The sequence below is a fragment of the Ornithodoros turicata genome, chromosome 6 (assembly GCF_037126465.1).
Source record: "Ornithodoros turicata isolate Travis chromosome 6, ASM3712646v1, whole genome shotgun sequence".
NCBI lineage: Eukaryota > Metazoa > Arthropoda > Arachnida > Ixodida > Argasidae > Ornithodoros > Ornithodoros turicata.
The window spans coordinates 36,013,785-36,035,817 of record NC_088206.1 but is presented as its reverse complement, the minus strand read 5'-3'; the positions used below and the strand labels follow the sequence as shown (position 1 = coordinate 36,035,817).

At 47.5% G+C, this 22,033-nt stretch overlaps 1 protein-coding gene across 1 annotated transcript in view; it reads right to left on the bottom strand.

Annotated features, from left to right (window-relative positions):
- LOC135396543 (acid sphingomyelinase-like phosphodiesterase 3b) overlaps window positions 1-22,033 on the bottom strand; it is a 248,546-nt gene that overhangs the window by 145,805 nt on the left and 80,708 nt on the right. Inside the window, exon 2 of the mRNA XM_064627580.1 lies at window positions 19,195-19,439. Within this exon, the coding sequence (XP_064483650.1) occupies window positions 19,195-19,439 (245 nt within the window). The remainder of the gene's footprint in view (window positions 1-19,194; window positions 19,440-22,033) is intronic.

Sequence of the window (22,033 nt, the reverse complement as noted above, 5' to 3'; positions counted from 1 at the left end):
GATTTACTGGAAATTCTCTGTAACAAGTCATGGGGTGCTGACCAGGACATATTGACGTCCTCCTTTCAGATGGGAACACTTGTACATAGATTCTGAATTGATTAGAATCATTCTTTCTTTCTTTTTATTGCATTTTACCACATTTATCAGAGGACAGCTACAATACGTGCGTTGTCGAAGAAACGGAAACAATGCACTCTCATTACCGTACAGTGAACGTTTCTGAGGCTCTTTTAACGAGCGATGAAATCTCATTGCACAGCACCCCGTATTAAAAGTATCTCACGGATTGACGTGTACACTGCCAAAACGTTATTCGCGACCTAGTCCGGGTGTGTATTTGCGATTTTGGTACCAGAAGGTGTACACACTGAAACTGACCCACCGATACCGGCCTAGCACTAAATGCTAGTACATTGTTATGAAATGGTACCGGTCGGTGATGTCGCTATGCCAAGATACATCAATAATGAGGAAAATAGTATCGGTTTAACAGGGTTTAACAGTTCCATACTTTTCGCCGCTACTACCACGTCCAAGAAATCCGCAACATAGACTTTGATGCACAAAAAGCGAAAAAAGTTCAATATAACACTCAATATTTCTAAATATTACCTAAGACACAAAAGCTGTAACTCGTCCGGTCTAAAAGGGATGCTCTACCTTCCTCGCACGAGAGTATTAATACACACTACCATCAATGAATGTACGTTGCAAGTTTCTTCCGAATTCCTGAAGTACAAAAACCGACGCTGCCTCCCAACATACACAACACTGGCAAACCTAAGCCCCTTCCGTAAGGGAAAAAGGAGTGAGACGGAAGTGAAACACGCCTAACCCCACGCAACTGTTCACTACCACCATTATCCTTGGCTGTGTGTTCAAGACTACTGACCCCTAAAAGGGAGTCAGGTCAGTGGATGGGCAGAAATGCAGTACTTCGACCTTCGACTGGGCGAGAAAAAGTAGGTCGGGAGTGGCATTTCTACCCATTTTCAACCTTTTTTTCTTAGAGTGTACGGCCGTGGAGAAGTTTCCGTGTTCTCAAAGACAAGAAAACGAAGTACCCGCACTCTAAGTATATTCATTTTGCCATTAGAAAGAGCTGTTCAACAGATTTCAAGTCTGTAGGTAGGTACGTCTGTAGTCGTGAAAAGCAGAATTCCCTTCGTAAAAGGGATGAACTTGCCCGGTCTTATCACTTGTGTTCCAGTGCGCCTAACTGATAGTGTTGCTTGTTCGCTTGTTATGTATCGGGTTCCTTGTGTCTGTATATATTTTCAGTGTCTTTGGCATACATTCGAGTTCCGTCATTTAACTATCAGGTGAATTTCATCGCAGGCCATGGGCACCCATTCGAGATCGTTCCCCCCTGACCTCCACCCAAAGCAGTGAATGGAGAAAAGAAAGGAGCCCGTTCTAACCTCAGTTAGAACAGTCTTAGTGCGCCTTGTCTGTGGAATTATCGACAGTGATGGATGGGTTGCGCTAAAACTGAGCGTTTTGATTACTGTTTTTCCAGCTCCACGAAAACAGAACCATGGAAACTCCATCCTGAGTGATACTGAGAATTCACCGCCATGGGACTTGCCACTCAACTGTTAGTTTCTACGGTAATCCGTCCTGTTTCTTAGCACTTAACCTTGCACAACATTGTTCTTAGGGTAGCACAGAGGCACATAGGGTATCGCTGAGCACAGCTCCGCCCCCCTGTTATGCTAATTAACCGGCTCCGCTGATTGGTCCATTCCAAGCCTACTGATCACTCTCCACATTTTCTAAGCCCTCTGATTGGCCGCCGCCACCGATTGGCCCGTTCCAGGCCCACTGACTAAGCCCGCTGAACATAGCCTTCATTAGCGCCCACCGGATGGCGGCGACCCCGCTGTGGCTTTATCTCAGATGTTCAAACTTACCCATCTCTTCATGCCGATTGGCCCGTGCCATAATGGCTAGCGGGTGGCCTACTGAACATAGCCTTCACCGGCGGCCGCCAGATGGTGCGCGGATCGCTCGGCGGTGGCTTCAGATGGTTCTAACCCAATTGGGTGTCTCTATCTCATACGTCCAAACTTACCTCGTGCCACCGGAGGGCGCGACTCAGGTGCATCAACTCCGCGCGATTCCGCTTCGAGGCGTCACACGAGCGAGAGAACTTCATCGAGATGTACTGCCACATATTGCGCTCCCGTATCACCGCAAACAAGTTGCGGGACATCATACGCGAAATCTTGGACGAGTACCTGTCGGCTTACAGGGAGCAATCACTGCGCGAGCTTCAGGAACTATGTCAGGAAGAAATAAGAGTCATGGAGACGATCATCAATCGCGCTAGGAGCTACGGATGAAAATACCCCGAGTTATTTAGCGTTCCACCGCAGAAGATACTCTACGTACGAAAGTATGCAGCCGGCTGGGAAAAGGATTTCGACGGCGTGGAGTTTATGGACAGGATACCCGCAGATTGGGATGAGCGATATCCCACTCTCGTAGTTAGTGACGATCAAATCACGGAAAATGGGGTTCTATCGGAGGTAGAGTCGCTGTTTGTGCGTGGTAGCCACCATAAGAATGTGTCCGTGATCCTGATCACACAAGCCTTGTTCTATCACAACGCCGCTTTTCGAATGATATCGCTGAACGCCAGTTATATCGTATTGTTCCGGAACGCTCGGTCCGTACAACAGATCGAAACCTTCGGACGTCAGGTGTTCGGCAAACAGGGGCTGTCCTATTTTCTTGACGCATATAACCAGGCGACGGAGAAGGCGCACAGTTATTTAGTTGTGGATCTGCACGCGCAAACACCTCCCTCTCGTAGCCTGTGAACGGGTATTTTACCGCACGTCCGGCAGTTCCTGTTTAGACCAATCTTAGAAGACATCTCACGCTCCTCAAAAGTATTGGCTGCCAGCAAACCGACGCACCGCGCAGAGTTACTTAAAGAGCTCAGCTGCGACGACATTCAAATCCTTTCGGAAATCTGTCTGAACATTCTACGTGGAAATATCCCACTTTCGACGGAACTTCATAAAAACCTGAAGAAACACAAAAAAATCCTCCGCTTCCTCGCTTACAAGTCACTTCATAAGTGCCCCAGGCAGTTGAAGAAATATATTAGGGGACAACGAGGTGGTCTCATTCCCATACTTCCACTTCTCCTCTCACGGCTATCAAGTGTCGTGGCGGGAGTCGCCGGGCGAGCGATATCCAAAGCCATCGGTCATAGCTCATAGAATGGAAATAGGTGAAGTTCTGAAATCTAACGATTCGGATGATGTAAAAGTGGGCAAAATACTGGAAGCCCTCTATTACTTGCTGAAGCGCGCTCACTATCAACCTCCTCCTCCTCCTCCCCCGGAACCTGTCCATTCGGAGCCCGAACCGGAACCCAATCAATTCGATTTTAATCTTCTACCCTCCGGCGTTGATAAAGCACGCGCGAAATCTGTGCTAAAAGAATTGAAGAAAGTTTTCACCTGGCAGGCGGATAATGTACTAGTATATAGAGAGAAGCGAATCAATCGCTCAAACATTGTGGCTCTCGTGAGCTACTTAGCACATCGTAGCGCGCTCATCAAGAAACCCAGCTGGTACAAAAAAGTATCGAAAATTATAAGCGCTCTGAAAATACACCGCGTTGCTCGCTGGAGCAAATATGGGGCCCTATAGAAAGATCAAGGAGAAAGGGTTAGGTGGAGTAGATGGGTACCGACGTTATCACAAGCTCACACGCGCAGAATCCGCCGAACAGCTGAAAAAAGAAGATGCTTACACCCTTCACAAGCCAGTGAAGAAAAAATTTAAGCGACGCTCCATCATCGCAACTCACGTGTGGGATTTATATTAGGCAGACCTGGATATGCGTAAATATCAGAAATTTAACAAGGGCTTCAGGTACATCTTAATGGTCATAGATACACTATCGAGGTACCTGTACATGGTCCCCATTCGCACAAAGCGCCCGCAAGACGTAAAGAAAGCTTTCCAACGAGTTTTCCGTCACGGAATTCCGAAGAATTTGCTCACGGATCGCGGAAGCGAATTTTGGGGTTCCCCCGTTCGTCAGTATTTTCAGTCGCTACTAAATCACTATAGCACGCAAAGCGGAATGAAAGCGGCCTCCTGTGAACACGTGCAGAGAACAATTAGAGAAAGAATAGCCAGGCATTTCACTAGTACGGGGAAGTTTAATTATATCAACGCGCTGCCGAAGATAGTGGCCGACTATAACGACTCGGTACACTCCGTCACGGGTGAAAAGCCGAAAAACGTGAACGCCGGAAATGAAGTAGCTCTGTTCAACAGATTGAATTGTAAGACGACCCCACGCGAGAGCAAGTATAAAGCAGGGGACCAGGTGAGGCTCGCGTTAGATCGCGGTGTGTTCACCAAAGGCTACGATCAAAGGTGGACGGCCGAAGTGCTCGAGGTGTCGCGAACGAGAAAGACCGATCCGCCCGTAGTGTACGTGAAAGATTCGACGGGAAAAGGAATACTGGGATCATTCTACGAGCAGGAGCTGCAGCCCGTCCACCATCTTTCCTCGTACGATAAGCGACTCATATCCGCGGTGATTAGAAAGAAGAAAATTAACGGGGTATTGCACTACTTAGTTCGGAAAGATCACGATTCTTGGGTGCCCGCCAGCGATGTCAGAAAAAGAATTTTACGTGTATCTCCTCTCGAACGCCAGCATGGACCTGTACCCGTCCAACACGTTGAATGACTTCACGATCGCATTAGATAAGCCGCTACACCTGGATGATTCGTATGTCGTTGGTCTAGAGGGATTTTCCATTCCCAACAGCTTCCTGAACGTGAACCAAGCGCCGGATAACCTGACAACGCTATCAACGGAGAAGTGGCAAACAAAACAGCTCACGTTCGAAGACACGGACACGCTATTGAATAAAATATTCCCCGAATATGGGATAGAGAGGACTTACGAGGCAGATCACTACGTGTTTAAGCTACCGCCGCGCGTGCACTCAGTGAAATTATTCGACAGACCACTGCATCTCGCCTTTGGAATCGTTGACATCGATGGAGGTCACCCGGAGGGCGGTAAAGTACGCGCTGTCCCAAACGTGTTACCGCTCGCGGAGGAAAGAGCCGTTATGATGCGAGTTCGCCGGGTGATAGTGATCAATAACGATCTAATTTTAGAACCCCGATCGCTAATTACCGACACATTCAACGAATTCTTCAGAGCGACGAACGATACAGAATCAAGGGTGGAATACAAAGACAACACTTACTCGCTCTCTCTCCTGGCGAATTTCAACTTGTCAACCGAGTTCCTGGACCTCATTCAGGTGAAGCACATCCATGTTGAAGGATCCCGAAAGCGCATCACGTGTAATCCCATAGTGAAGATGTACCGCATCCACATAAACACTCGAGAGAAGGAAAGTCAATGCATTTCACTTCCACCAAATTACTACGAAACACCCAAAGCTCTCGTGAGCGCCATCCATGAGCGTCTGCAGCCGGAGGCTCCCTCACGTATGATGCATGGGCGAGGAAGTGTTCGTTGAGCTTGCGGGAAAACGTGTCGCTTACATTATCCGATTACTTTGCGTACCTACTGGGTTTCGGCGCGAAAACCGTATTTACCGAAAACGATACAGGCGTCGACGAAGTGACCATAGATCTTCCCATTAACTGTATTATGATATACGCGGATCTCGTCACGCCCTCCGTAGTGGGAAACGGGCGGCATCCGATACTGAAATTAATTCCATTCGTATACGATAGAACGAAAGAACAACTGAGTTTCAGCTTTCTTCCTGTTCAGTATTTTACGTTAGTGCAGCGCGAAATTTCCTCAATCACCGTCTCTATACGCGACGACACCGGTCGCAAGCTACCGCTACAAAATCGCGGTAGATCGACGCTGACGCTGCACTTTAAGCATGTACACTAAAGCGGTACCAATCTACGGATTTGGCGTTCCGACGGTATACAGGTCGCACCTGTACCAGAGGGGAGCCAATTTCTTTTCTCAGCTTGGGCGTTTCACTATTCCACTCTTTAAACGCGTATCGCCTTACCTAAAAAAGACGGCTGTTGCGGCCGCTAAGCGCGTGGCCAAACATCTGTCGGAGGGAGACTCTTTCCGAAGTGCGCTTAAAAGATCGGCGAAAGATATGGGCCGTGAAATTCTTCGAGACCTTGGAGGGGCTGGCGGGCGAAGAAAGAGGAGAAAACCGGACGTCTTCGACGGCATAAATCACGCTGGTTGCGCGGCCACAATTTAGTTGCGAGATGGACACGATTAACGTCGTACATCCCGACACTCCTCTGTTGGATAAGTCGGAAACACAGTTAGTTTCCGTGCCGGGAACGCAGTGGCATATACTGAAGGAGGAATATGAGGTATTCTACCCAGTCGCTGACATATCCTCCGTCATAGAGTTCCAGCTTTCGAATTTGGGGCACCACTATCTCGATTTGAACTCCGCGTACATAGTGACGAAAGTCCGCATCGTACGTGACGATGGTTCGCTACCGGAAACACAGGCTTGCGATCGGACGACCTACGACGAGGTCTACCCCGTCAACGCGTTCGCCAGCTCGCTTTTCAAGAACGTAGCCGTCTTCTTGAATCAGACCATGATTACGAATAATGATTTGTATAGCTATAGAAGCTACCTGCATGTTTTGCTTCACGCCAGCACCACGGAGCAAAATACCGTGCATAAAGCAGGTCTGTACACGCAAGAAGAAGCGCGTCAATCGGAAAACAACATTCGTGCTCGTGGACCGACCGAACGATACAACCTCACACGTGGCGGCAAGACCATCGACCTGGTTTCCAAGATCAACTTGGACATTTTCCTGCAGCCTAAGCTACTCATATCGGGAGTGGAAATTAGGCTTGTTTTTTATCAAGGCTCCGACGCGTTCCGCATTATGAAGACCGACCAGGAGCAGCACACGCATAAAGTGGAAATCATGAGTGCCACCTTGTACATAAAGAAAATCACCGTGCCTCCCAGCCTATTCCTCGGACACGAAACGGAATTGCAGCAGCGTAAGGCTCTCTACACACTGGCCGAAAAGTGAATCGCGTATTCGTTCGCTACCAGTTAGCAACCTGGATGCATGCCTGGAAGATTTATTTCCAGAGAAGATACCGTCTAAGGTGGTGGTCGCATTCGTGCCCACCCTAGCCTACCAGGGAGCATTCAATCGGGACCCGTATCGATTTGTGAACTGCGACATTGAGTCGGCGACTCTCACCGTGAACTGGACGCAGCGAATAGACACGTTCGACTTCAACAATAACCTGAACCACCGAAGCTACTTCAACCTCCTGGAGCAGCTGTGTGAGAAGCACGTCTCCTACGAATACGACCACTACGTTGGAAACAAGTTCCTACTGGATAGTTTCATTTTAAAAAGTCGTATTTTTTAATTCGCCCAGAAAAAAAATAAATCTTAGAGGACAGCTCAAACGACGCAAATCGCGCCATGTGCGACGCTCGCGCGTGCAGTAGTTACCGCATAGGAGAGTGGGAAAGTCGGAGGCTGCTTGGGCGCGCTTTCTTCTGGACCGACTTTGACGGGATCTAGCACCGCTGACTTTATGTCTAGGAACTGGAGGTTTTTTGTGATTATAGGCTGCACCATAGACACTGTCGACAGCCACCCACAGAACTCTGAGAGCCTCAGATTTTCTGTTAAAAAATGCCAAACTTTGCGTAAACGTTCAAAAAGGCCAAACTTTGTTACCAATTTTCTTCATGACGGTACGTCTGAGAACATCGAGCTTAGTGCCATTCGATAGGACGTTGAAAGAGCTTTCATGCTGTATAGAATTCATTTTTCTCAGCCCAGTTGTTTTTGTGTTATTAGCTTGAGAATCACACATGGTAGGCGAAAATTGCCAATGTTGCATCTCAATTTTCTCAAAAATGCCATCTTCGATTTCCTTGATTATTTTTCAAAAGGTGGCGTCATGTCTCTACTTTAGACGCCAAGTGAGACAATCTTTTGTTTTTGCCTGAGGGACACGCAGCAATTTTTTTTGGCAGGCAGGGTGCATGAGGCTGCGGCCTTGCGCGCCCCACCCACGAGCATGCGACCTTCAACCTCTTCTTTGCTACAGGTGTCCCGCTGACGGAGAAATCAATGACCACACTTCGTGAGCTTGTTGTAGTGTCCCCGGTGCATCACTTTACGTTTACCCAATGGTCTCCCAGTTCCGTCAGGCTCATTCAAACCGTGGGAGAGTACATGAATTGCCTGTGAGCCCTTGACGAGAAGCCGAACGACGAACATACCGACAAAGCAGTGAGAAGAAACGAAGCGCTTCGTAGAGATCTTTATCCACTGGTAACATCGTAGCTTTTGTTTCAGGTTGCCGCCAGTCCCCCAGGCAGTGTTAAAGGCACATCCTTTTCATTGGTAAAAGAACGAAAACCGAAAGTTTCGAAAAACGTAAAATATGCCCATTGCGAGACCCCTGCAGGTGATGGCTGCCACCATTGGATTAGCATCATCCGATAGCTTTAGACATGACCTTTCACGTGATATAAAGTGACTGGGTTCAAGCGCATTCTTTGTCCGCCTAGTATCGCAAAACCACGAGTGGCACGCGAAAATTTTCATGTTCGATCTTGATTACTTCTAAAAAGCCGGAATATTTTTCACGAATTATTCCACAGGGGCAGAATTATGCCGGTACTTTGCACTGCTGGTAAAGTACCTTTTCTCTTTTTGATTGAGACGTAGGGCTAACGTTCCGTGGAGCGATTTTTCCACACAAAGGCGCTCTTCGTATGTTTACGAGCGCGTTTTGCTTCGCAGTCTTTGCTTCGTAATTTAATGCCCAGATGTTGCATTCTGTACTTATTTTGCACTTATGGTATGTATGTTTATTTTTTCCTTTGGAGACGCAGGGCAATACTTTCGTGGGCGACTTGAGCTTGCTATTACGCGCTTTCATGGGAGTCGCATGCACGACGTGTGCGTATACGCACGTGCACATATTCACTATTCTCCCGCACACGTGCTTGAGGCAATGCACACACGCCCGCTATGAGGCTGTCACAGGGGACAGAAAGTTACAACACCTGATAATACAAATTTGTGGCCGCGTAGTTGCAGCCGTCTCTTAGCTTGGGCGCAATAAGTGACAGTTCCGCAGGTGTGCATGCTCTCTTTAATTAGTTTTACGCTCCGTAGCGTTATTTCGGAACCACGACGAGTACTATATACAAAACCCGTAAGAGCGCTGTGATGACAATAGGTTGCTGCTCTCAAGTATAACACGTTCGCCCTCACCGAGATGTGTCAGTGTCGCCGTGGGAATCAAAATTACCGACAGAACAACGCACAACTAAAATCCCTTGCTTCCGGTAGCCGTAGGTACCTTAAACCCTCGGTGTGGTCTTCAGTAGTCCTTCTGGCACCCATGCGCTTGAACCCAATCATATCATGTGAAAGGACATGTCTAAAGCTACCGAATGATGCTAATCCAATGGTGGCAGCCACCACCTGCAGCGGTGTCGCAATGGACACATTTTACGTTTTTCGAAACTTCCGTTTTTGGTAAAAGAACGTCTTTTACCAATGAAAAGGATGTGACTTTCACACTTCCTGGGGGACAGGCGGCAACCTGAAACAAAAGCTAAGATGTTACCAGTGGATAAAGATCTCTACGAAGCGCTTAGCTTCTTCTGACTGCTTTGTCGGTATGTTCGTTGAACTGGGGCTTCTCGTCAAGGGCACACAGGCAACTCATGTACCCTCCCACGGTTTGAATGAGCCTGACGGAACTGGGAGACCATTGGGTAAACGTAAAGTGATGCACCGTGGACACTACAACAAGCTCACGCAGTGTGGTCATTGATTTCTCCGTCAGCGGGACACCTGTAGTAAAGGAGAGGTTGAAGGTCGCGTGCTCGTGGGTGGGACGCACAAGGCCGCAGCCTCGTGCACCCTGCCTGACAAAAAATTGCTCCGCGTCTCTCAGGCAAAAATAAAAGATTGTCTCACTTGGCGTCTAAAGTAGAGACATGACACCACCTTTTCAAAAATAATCAAGAAAATCGAAGATGGCATTTTTGAGAAAATTGAGATGCAACATTGGCAATTTTCGCCTACCATGTGTGATTCTCAAGCTATTTACACATAAACCACCGGGCTGAGAAAAATGAGCTCTATACAGCACGAAAGCTCTTTCATTGTCCTATCGAATGGCACTAAGCTCGATGTTCTCACAGGTTCTGTCATGAAGCAAATTGGTAACAAAGTTTGGCCTTTTTGAACGTTTACGCCAAGTTTGGCATTTTTTAAAAGAAAATTTGTGGCTCTCAGAGTTCTGTGGGTTGCTGTCGACAGTGTCTATGGTGCAGCCTATAATAACAAAAAACCTCCAGTTCCTAGACCTAAAATTAGCGGTGCTAGATTCCGTCAAAGTCGGTTCAGAAGAAAGCGTGCTCAAGCAGCCTCAGACTTTCCCCCTCTCCACCGCACGAAACTACTACACGCACGAGCGTCACACGTGGCGCGATTTGCGTCGTTTGAGCTGTCCTCTAACATATATTTTTTCTGGGCGAATTAAAAAATACGACTTTCACACGTTGTTCGATTTAAAATTAAACTACCCTACTGTACTACGACCTGGATCCCAATCAACCCTCCGTCCACGTGTCACCGATCAGGTGTGGAAACGTTCGTCTCCAACTCAAGTTCCGACATGCCTTGGCCGAACCCACGACCGTATTGATACTATCCGAGAGTGTGCGAATTATGTCCATCGATAAGAACAGGAACGTCACACTGGATTAGCGATGTTCGAGCAAGATATCGAGAGACTCCTGAAGTACAACGATTACACTTCGGCACTCTTTCGCGGTGTATATGCTCGAGACGACCGTCTGCCCGTGCTGAATAGACGGGGTATAATCGTGGTGAACACAGATCGGCGACAGCAGGCCGGGGAGCACTGGATTCTGTACGCGAAAATGAAGGATGACCTCATCTACTTTGATTCCTTCGTTTTGCCACCCATCGAACCCGAGTTGAAGCGCCTCACCGTCGACGAATATAATGATGTCTGTATCCAAAGCCTGTATTCTCCAATGTGTGGTGTGTACTGTTGTATCGTGGCGACATTGTTGGCGAAAGGGAAATCACTGAAGAGCATTGTATCCCTGTTTTCCGATAATCTCGCCGCTAATGACCTAAAATCAATAAAGCTGCTAGAAAAGTTGTTTGTCGCTTAAAAAGTGTGGTGTCCTTTATTCTCTATAGCTCCCCACAAACCATACTTGCTTAGTCAATGAATACGCGCTATAGCTCCCTATCATATCATTCTATCAATAGAGCTTCCCATCATAGCAGCCTATCTTCCTAATCCATCACAACAACGCAACATTTAAAATCAGAAATACATGTATTTTTATTTTACTGCTGATTACATATGGGACGCGGACTTTCGCTGGTCTCGCGGTCACTTCTTCGTCGCGTCAGTAAAGGTGATGTCGGGCGATGCGACTCTTTTACCATCCCTGAATCTCTCCTTCTTCTCTAGTTTCAGATCTGGTAATTCTCGCATTTCTTGCAAATCTTCATCTGTGAGTCGCTTAAAACGACTGGGTAGGTACACCTTTACGCGTTTATCGTTGTCCATCAGGAGTTCCACGTACACGGACTCCCCGTACATAGTGTCCACTTTGCGTAAGTCCAACACGTCGAGCTTTTCGTTGTTCGGAACAATGCTCATTTTCTGAATGTCCCCATCACCGGGTTTCTTTAGTTTATCCAGCTTCTCGAAAATAGACGACATATCTCTCAGTACAAGTTTCTACGCACGCCAAATGAACTGAAAATGAGGACAACTATTACCTAACTTTCCTCATCTTGAAGACAATAGTGAAACATACCTTTCTCGTTGTGCGCTTCACCGGGAGTCGAACCGACGGAAGTAGCTTCACAGACCTCAAATGAGTTGTATATATCGCAACTTTTATATAAAGCACCCCTGGAGGAGCGCAAGGGTGGTGCGATTCTGTTAACACAATCGTGCAGGAACAGCATGTGATACATGATGCGCGCGCGAAGGACATTCGGAACTTCTTGGAAACTGCATAAGCGAACCCTTTGTTTTTGGTGACAGAAAGCTTGTTTCGGCAATGAGCAGGTGGTGACGTGGGCTCATAGGGATATTTTCCTTCGGATAGACTTGTCTCATCAAGCACAACAGTTTACTTTTGGTTTTAATACGCGTGGCCTCGGAAAACATGGTTTATGAGGTGACCCAGTTTCTCGGAGAAAGCCTATTTACATCACCTTGACGCAACATTTTTTCGCTAGGGCCCGCCACGATGGGTGGAAGTGCGTTTTTGATATTAAACAGATGGCACCATCGTGTTGGGGCTTGTCTCAAGGTGACCCAATTTCTCGGAGAAGACCTATTTACATTACCTTGACGTAACATTTTCTTCCCCGAGAATAAAACAAAGCTCACCGTTCTATAGTATAAACTCATTTTGACCATGAAGCGCATTTTAATATAAAACAGGCGGCCCCAACGCGTTGGAACATGCAGCTGACTCAAGGTGACCCAATTTCTCGGAGAAGACCTATTTACATTACCTTGACGCAACATTTTCTTCGTCGGTGATAAAACAAAGCTCACCATAGAGTTCTCATTGCGGCTGCGCGCGTTCTGATATTAAACAGATGGCCCCAACGTGGCCTCATCCTCGAGGTGACACATAATTTACGACTGTGTGGAAACAAGTGAGCCCCGACGTGTTGGCGCATGTAGCGTGGATGGTGGTTTATAAGCCGCGCGATCGCCTCAGGGGGGGAACAGTCCGCTTTCACTCGCTTCACAAGTAAGTTATTCCCTTTACTTGTTGCACGTTTCTTACGGATCCATTTATTTTCAGTGCCTCGGTGTGTGTTCTGCTTTTTCGATCCTCACGATATCGAGGATGAATCGGACGACGATTCTCGGGACGGCGCACCTCCTACACTGTCTGCGATCGCACCCCGACGTGGATACATCCTTCCTGCCCTTCTTCCAGACTGACTCCGCATTTAGAGGTATCGTCAAAAGATTCATGCTATTGGCATCTGTTCACGATCAGGGAGTAGAGGATTTGCGACAATATTTAATGAGTCACTTTCACAATATGCTCGCTATATTGAGAACGCAAAGAATACCCTTTAGGTTTTGCATTTGTTCGGATGTTTTAATGGTAAAGGAGACTCGTGGGGAGATAACCGCGCACATAGCCCACTTTATGGCGTTTGCTCGCGAAGTCCGCAGCGACGGACCGTCGCGAATACCCTGATGGACGTGATTCAGGAGTCCACGGGGCGCGTCGAAAATTATCAGCGGGAAGGGAGTGGGTTCGTGTCCACCGACGTCCAAAACGTTCAAATATGTATTTCCGCGGTGAAAACTAAAAAATTCGGATGCAAAGGGGCACTTCCCGATCATTTGTCTAAACGCATGAACGTGCTGACGAATATTAATTTACCGGCACATAAGGAGGGTCAGTGTTACAATGTGTGTGTTATGAGTGTGGTTGAATACAATACACTTGCTCTCCTGCACCCGCAGGAAAGGAATTCGTGGAAAAAATGCGAAAACTATGCCGCGGAGTACTGGTGGCCCAGTCGCTTCCCCGTTTCCTACTCTGATCTGGATGAATTTGAAGACAAAAACAAGACATCCGTGTACAGTACCAGTACGTCCATCAGGGAGTGCACGTGTCGCGACGTCCAAAACTCGAGTATGAAAAGAAAATTCACTTATTAGCCATAGATGAACATTTTTTCAGAATCAAGTCTCTCGAGCGGTTACTGATCAGAGACAACAGGCGTTTCATATGCGAGCGTTGCACGCGCTCTTTCCTGAAGGAAGAGAGCATGGCGAAACATCATCGCCTGTGCTCGAACGTAAACGACATTATATTGGAATTTTGCGAACCGGGCAAAAACTTTGTAGAATTTACTAAAATACAGTACAAGCAGCAGTACAATTATGTCGTCGCGTTGGACACGGAGAGCGTACTCGCGCCCAGTGGTGTTGGCATGCAGCGTCACGTCACCTCGAGCTTCTGTGCCGTGCTCGTGCGCACGAAGGTGATGCGCATCAAGACTCACCACGGTGAAGATTCCGCGAGGCAGTGCGTCAGAGCTTTGATGGAAATGCGGGACGAGATGATCGCCCTGAACGCCTGCCCCGCGGAAATGGTGCTGAATGATGAGCAACGAGCGTGGCACAGAGCTGCCACCCACTGCGCGTACTGCGGGCGAGAGTTCGCGCAAGATCTACCCCGTGTCCGGCACCACGACCATTCCAAGCGTTGTACTGCCAGCGAGACAAATTACATCGCGATGCTGTGCAACCCCTGTAACTTGGCGTGCACGACGCGGAAAAACTGCCCATCATGGTGCACAATCTGGCCTACGATTTGGCCGGACTGTTGCAGCAATTTCACCTTCTCGAGTGGAAGCGAGCTCCCTTCATCGTGGCCAGTTCCATGGAAAAAATCCGATCGTTCGAAATTGGCACATTCCTATTCAGAGATACCATGCAGTACCTAAATTCGTCGCTGGGAGAGCTCGTGGAAACTGTGAAATCCATGGGGGGCGCAGAGGCGTTCCAATGCCTGAAGCAGGTATTTGGAAACGACTACGAAATTTTGCTTCATAAAGGTGTATTCCCGTACAGCCACGTTAGCTCGTTCGCAGTCTACGACGAATTGGCTCTGCCGGCAAGATCCGCCTTCCGAAACGATCTGACAGGGGAGGATATAAGCGACGAAGACTATCAGTGCGCGCTGCACGTATTTGAACGTAACTCATTGTACGTAACTCATTGTACCTGAAAACGGATGCCCTGTTACATGCTGACGTAATGCAGCACTTCCGGCGCCTGTGCTACGACGCGCGCGGTTTGGAATCGCTTCATTGCGTTTCTCTGGCATCCTATTCATGGCAATGCGCTCTAAATTACACGCGGGCAAAATTGGAACTGATCATTCGGGTGAACTGAATCGGGTGTTAGAGGCAGACTCTGTCAGGCGAGCAGGCGTCATTTACGGGCTAACAACCCGCTGTGCAGTGGCTACGGTCCCGATAAAGAGGAGGTGTACATATCGTACATAGATTGCAACAATCTTTATGGCTTCAGTATGATAAAGCACCTCCCCGTCGGCAATTTCGAATGGGTCGAGGATTATTGCTCCGTGGATTTTCTGCGTCACCCCACAGATTCGGACTTGGGATACGTGTACGTGTGCGACTTGGAGTATCCAAAATCTATCCACGCGCTGACGTGGTACTTCCCCCTGGCTCCTGAGAAGGCGGTCGTCCTGAAGGAATGGCTCTCACCATTTCAGCGGGGGCTCCTCGAAGAGTTAATGTATCAGCCGGTGAACAGCAAAAAGCTGCTGCTCACGTGCAAGGACAAGGTCGGGTACGTCGTTCATTACGCGCTGCTCGCGCTCTATTGTAGATTGGGCATGCGGGTGACGAAAATTCACTGAATTCTAAAATTTCGTCAGGCACCATTCCTGCGTCCCTACATTGAGGACAATGTTGCCAGACGCGTCGCCTCAAGCACGACGTTCGAGAAAAATTTCTATAAAATCTCAAATTATGCGGTCTACGGGCGTACGTTGCTAAATAAATTTAATATGCGAGACGTTCGAGTAGCCTTCGATGAGGAAACGGCGAGTCACCTCGGGAGTCAGGCGGAATGCGTGCGAATGGAAATTTTGTCCCCCGATTGTGTCATGTACGAAATGTGCAAGAGAAAAGTGCGATGCGATTTCCCCCTGCAGATTGGCTTCACGATTTTAGAACTGAGTAAGTTAACCATGTACTTGTTCTGCTATGAAACCCTGCTGAGCAAGCTCACTTGTCCGGTGATTACCTGCTACTTTGACACGGATTCTCTGATCCTCGGCCTATTCTGCAAGGACTACGAAGATCAGTTACGTGCGATCGCCGACGACCATTTAGACTTGTCTTCCTTCGATCGTGATCATCCACTGTACAGCGAGAGGAATCGCGGTAGACTTGGCGCGTTCAAAAGTGAAACGGGTAGCGTACCCATCGAGGAAGTAATATGCTTGAAAGCCAAAATGTATTCCATCAAATTAGCCGGGGGAAAACCAATTGCAAGAGCTAAAGGGGTCAAAAAGAACATTGTGTGCAAACACCTCCTCCATGATACGTACCGTACGTACCCTATTCAAGCACGCTAGCGTATCGCACGAACAGGTGTCAATAGTGGGAAGGAAACAGTGCATCTACACCATCAGAAATGTGAAAAGAAGTCTGATGGCGTATGACGACCAACGGTACCTCTATAATGACGTGGACTCCTACCCCTACGGAAGCTGCGAATATGGTAAGCTCGAGTGGATGACGTAGATGGCGGGATTTCACCTGGCGTTCTTTCCCCCCGCCGCACAGTTAATGCAGTGGATGAGTAGGAGTAGCGTCATTTGGCCTGCGTCACTGGAAGGATGTGGTACCTCGTTCTCTTCTCGCTCGTCTCGTGCGCGCTGGCGCTGGACGCCGGCAACTGTACCGTGAGCATCAAGCTGGAGAAGGATAAGCACACGTACGTGCACGAATGCCCTGGCGACATCTTGGCCATCAGGGAGTGGCACGTGGTACCTATGAGGTCCGGCATTAACCTGGACAGGAACGCTACTGGATCGTTGCGTACGTGCCTTCACTCGCTGGACGTGAGTGACAGCTACGAAGATATCCAGTGCACGCGGAAGTGCCAACTCACGGAGGACAAAATTTTTCTCAGCCGCTGTCCCGGAGACGTCTACATGATCCGTCACTTCCGTGGAACCACACCCAGCATCAAAGGAATCAACCTTTCCAAGACCGCCATGCTTTTCCTCAAACATACCTCAAACATACACTCAATAAACGTTGAAAGGTATTTTTTTTCCCTGTCTGTTCGATCCGTAGAGCTATCTGAGATAGAGACACCCAATTGGGTTAGAACCATCTGAAGCCACCGCCGAGCGATCCGCGCACCATCTGGCGGGCGCCGGTGAAGGCTATGTTCAGTAGGCCACCCGCTAGCCATTATGGCGCGGGCCAATCGGCATGAAGAGATGGGTAAGTTTGAACATCTGAGATAAAGCCGAAGCGGGGTCGCCGCCATCCGGCGAGCGCTAATGAAGGCTATGTTTAGCGGGGTTAGTCAGTGGGCCTGGAACGGGCCAATCGGTGGCGGCGGCCAATCAGAGGGCTTAGAAAATGTGGAGCGTGATCAGTAGGCTTGGAATGGACCAATCAGCGGAGCCGGTTAATTAGCATAACGGGGGGGGGGCAGAGCTGTGCTCAGCGATACGCATGCACCAATCAGCGTGAAGTGGGTGGAGCCGAGTAATTAGCATAAAGGGACGGAGCTACAGTCAACCAATCAATGATCAGTCAAGGCTTAGCAAGGGCCATTCAGCGTGAACTGGGCGGAGCCAAGCCAACTAATTAGCATAAAGGAGTGGAGCTACGGTAAGCTAATCAAAGATCAGTGGGGGGCTTGGCGCGGTGGCCAATCAACGTGAAGTGGGCGGGGCTAATGGCGGCCAATCAGATGGCTTTGGATTGGCTTGTGATGGATTACAAATGGATTGTGTTGGCTTAGAACTGGATTGTGTTGGCTTAGACTTGGATTAGAATCGGCCATCTTGGATTAGAAAAAGGATGTCGTTATACAGCACGGTTCTTATGCCGCATGGTTCTTATACAGGCTCCGTTATTATGCAGTATTAGTCTATACTACTCGCGCTGGAAATAGTAAGTCCTGTTTCTTTTTATGTTATGTTAGGTTCATGTGTCTCATGTTTATGCTAGGTCCTTAATGCTGTTAAGGACAACTTTTCTCTCGCATACTTGGCTGTCAGCCATGACATGTCCAGAACACAAGATCAGTGTCTCGAACCAGTGTATTCACGTACGTTTGTGATCACTGGCAGTGTTTATCAGTTCCTAACGCTTCTTCCGAAGCATCCTTCCTGCTCGACGACATTTTAGTGGGAACAGCTTAGAGTAAGTGCTTTATTACACATGCGTCAAACAGCGTTCTTGGCATGTCATATTTTGCAGAATTTCAGATTTTGAGCAAGGCTTGTTGACATGAAGAATTACATAAAAGCTCTTGGAAGGCGTGTACAAGACATCACAGACTAAATGCCACAAGAAATGAGGACAGGCTCAGCACCCCTACAAAGTTTCCCTTGTGCACTGATGAAGAACTTGTGCAGTTTCATCGCCAGCTTGGTGAATTGTTGACTGAGACACAGTCTGGTTAGTGTTCACGTTTTTGCAAGTGTGCTTTCTGCAGCACATGGACGTTCATGATAAAGGATATGAATCCGGTTAGCAACATATTTCAGGAGATTTGTACAGCTGGTCATTTGTCTGCATCCTTATAGTGGTCATTCTTACACATAATTTTGAGTTCCTAGTGTGATAGCATATTGCCCTATGAAGTTACAGTACTTTTTGAGCAGTCGTTTCTCCTCTTGTGATATCATTGCTCTTTAGGCTTCCTGCCCTTCCCCCTGTTCTGATACTAAACACTTTGAATCTATTTTATGCACTTGTGATATCTTTCTGAGATGTCCTTATCCAGGTGTGTAATAGTGACATATATACATATAGTGCATCATGTCTTATTAAAATGTTCTTCACGTTACTTGTGCTTATCGTTCGTGAAACTCTATTAATAAATCACATAAAATAATTAAAAAATCTACAGCGGAACTCGTGGAGGGCAGGGTAATGGGACGCTGCCGGGAAAGGTTCGGGAGAAGGTACCAGGAATCCTGATGGGGCCTTTGTCCTCCCGGTGTCGCAAAACGTACGTAGGACAGTTGCTGGAAGGCGACGGGTGCCCGATTTGTCATGATCTTCGCCCGTCATCGATCTGCGCGGCTGCCAACGGCCGCTTGAGACACGAAATTCCACTGAGCAGTGACAGTATTTATGAAAGTAGCAGCCACGACATATAAATATGACGCATTGGCAAACCAGATAGGTTCACATCTATGAGCCTGCATGCTCCAAAGCACCCTCCTCTTTTGCTTTTCCTAGCATGGCATGATGTGACTATAGACATAGTAACAATACTAACAATGATATTAAAGTGTAATGGTACCATAAGTATCGTGTGCTGCTTACCCTTTTCAAATGTGTCCGTCGAGGCTCCCACTAAAAGCTTCGCATATCCACCTCGTGTGAGAAAACCTCTGTAGAAACTAGAGTTTGAAGGAGGCATCACATTGGGCGGGACGCACTCGTGGTTGCCTAAAGCAGGTACTATAACTGTCTTGTTGAATGTGTGCCTCGACAGCAAGATGCTCACAAAACGGTTATCGGAATAGACCTGAGGCAGTGTTGAGTCTTCTGAATGTGCAGAATTATCCCTGAAAATATTTGTATCACTCAGTCAGTCAACAACACTGAATGAATCAACAATGGGCATTTTTTTATTCAACCCGAGTAATCCGCGAGTTGGGTATAACGTAGCGTCAAGTGACCCAAGAGTAGCCACCTTCGACAGGATAATTCGTACGGTTGGACTTACTCTGCGCTGCAAGATGGCGGACGTTGCAGTTTCGATCACTGCTTTGCGCCATATTATAGTGGGCATTCAGGAAGGGGAATGAGGGCAACAATCTGGATTTGTTCTTAAATCTTGAAAATTCGGGGTGAAATCGGGAGCTATAATGCACTTAGGTGTTGTCGTATGCTGTTCTTTTTTTTTCGTCGATTATTTATTTATTTTTATTACATGCTGTGCAGCAAACACTCCTCAATAAAAGGGAGTGTACCTCAAAATAAATGTTTCGTGGTCCCCTCCCCCACTGAAAATAAGCCGCCTAAAATGCACAGCCCTGCGCGGGAAAATATCAGCAGCGAACTTAGACTAACCCGGACAAAAATGCAAACACCCCCTTGAACTAACTTGATAATAAACTAAGTAACATGCTGTGCCGGCGTGTCCGCCCTGCTAAGTATAATGGTCGCTCAAGTGTGGCTTTCACGCTAAAACGACTTCGGCAGACATCGAAGACTCGTGAAGCTATGAGGTTAATTATAGTCATATCGGCTTTTGAAACAAGGCGTATCATCTTGCGAAGCAATAGAGTATTTTCTTTGTTTCGAGACCGTTAATTTTGAAACCGGATATATCGAAGCCCTCCCAAATAAAAAGAATAAAAAACACTCCACGTGCGCACGCCGTGTACGTTTGAAAAGGCTATACAGTTCTGATCCAGTCTTCTATCTAGGTAGTAGTCTTCTAGCAGGTCACAAACATAACTCTGGAACATTTTCCTAACCTAACTCTAAACATACAACTTGCAAAACTCGGTTTAAACCCAGAAGAAGAGGGCCGTAGCAGACGACAATGTCGCACGCGTATGTGTGTGACGTCCTAACCCAAGCTTACCATGCCTTGGAGCAGAGTAGAGAGGGGTTGTTACCAGGGTTAACTCTGGCTATTTTTCGCAGCAGAGTTATGACCTCTACTCTGGCCTACTGTGGCTATTTTTCGCCCGCTTAGAGTAGCTCCGAGTTGCCGGAGTTGAATAAGAAAACGCGCCCATGTGACTATTTTGGGTGCCACCCTCCCAAAATGATTATGATAATGTGCATGCCACCCTTTCTCCTACAAGATAAAGTGTTGCAAAGCTATAATTAAAATTTCCAAAGAGGTGGCGCAATAGTCTGACAGGAGTTATAAAAAAACTTGAGGCTTGAACTCACTACTTGATGGCCAGTCAAATATGGTAATCATTGCATCACGCTAGCCCTTCAAATTTGCCAAGGCCTTTGGTTTGACACGTAGACCACTGCACTCACTTTGTTCACGCACACATTTCGCCTTAAAGATTATGTACTGAGGGCTGGAGCAGGAGACACGATTTCCTTATGTGTCTCCGGTTTAGTATGCCCCAGCTTGTCAGCGCTATTTCACTTCTGTCGCGTTCATTTACCCCTGACACACGGGCAGCCTAAGGGCCTTTTCACAAAAAGGACACTCGTCAGAACAGCGTTTTCTTCCCATCTTCCCATGACACACAATATAGGATATACTCCCTTTCGTAAGCGGGCCTTTGCGGAAGAGGAGATTGCTTATCTCCTTTACTACGGGGACTAAAACGCGTAGCCTCCAACACAGAACCAGCCGACAGTTATTAAACCACGACTTCACGGTCTCCTTTAAAGACCTCACGCAGGTCCGTGAGTACAGTGCTCTCGAGACACATTTCAGATGGCGCTATACTGAGCGAAAGTGAAATCGACGCTGTCGTGTGTCACCTGCGCGACCTCCTTTCAGTAAGGTGTCCTTCAAAGCAGTATAGGACTCCCACCGCAAAGGCTGTCCCTTTCTCGGGGTCCGTTTTTTCACTATGCACCAGCTGGCCTGCACCCTTGCCCTTTTGCCATTAGAGTTCTAGCTAGCCCGTGTGTCAGGGGTATTAGAAGCATCCTTTAACAAAGAGTTGACGACGTAAAAAATGAGGGAATTTGCAAGTAGCACCTAACGGCACAGCCCACGTTTGCAATGTGCATGTTTGCAATGTGTGCTCAGCCAGTGAGACGACCCATACCTTTTGTCTGATTGACCACTGAGCAAACATCATGATGAAGGCCGCCAAAAACACGACAGAAAACACCCGAGTGCAAAAGTTGATAAAAAGTAAATGTTTGCGTCACACTCAGGAGAGAAACAATCAAGACTACTGCAATAAAAAAAATTCTCCTCTGCGTCAGGTTCAAACAAATAAAACGCTAATGAACATACTAAAGCAGTGTTCTCATACAAATGAGGGCGTCTTGTTTGTCTTGATTGTGCTTTTGTCCCTTTTCTAACACTTTTAATATCGTTAATAAACATACTGCATACAACACACATAAATCAAAACAAAGGTTAGCACAGATTAGGCTCATTCAATAACAGTTAAAGAAGAAAAACTTGCAGACCATCATAGGAGATGTTGCGATTTTCAGC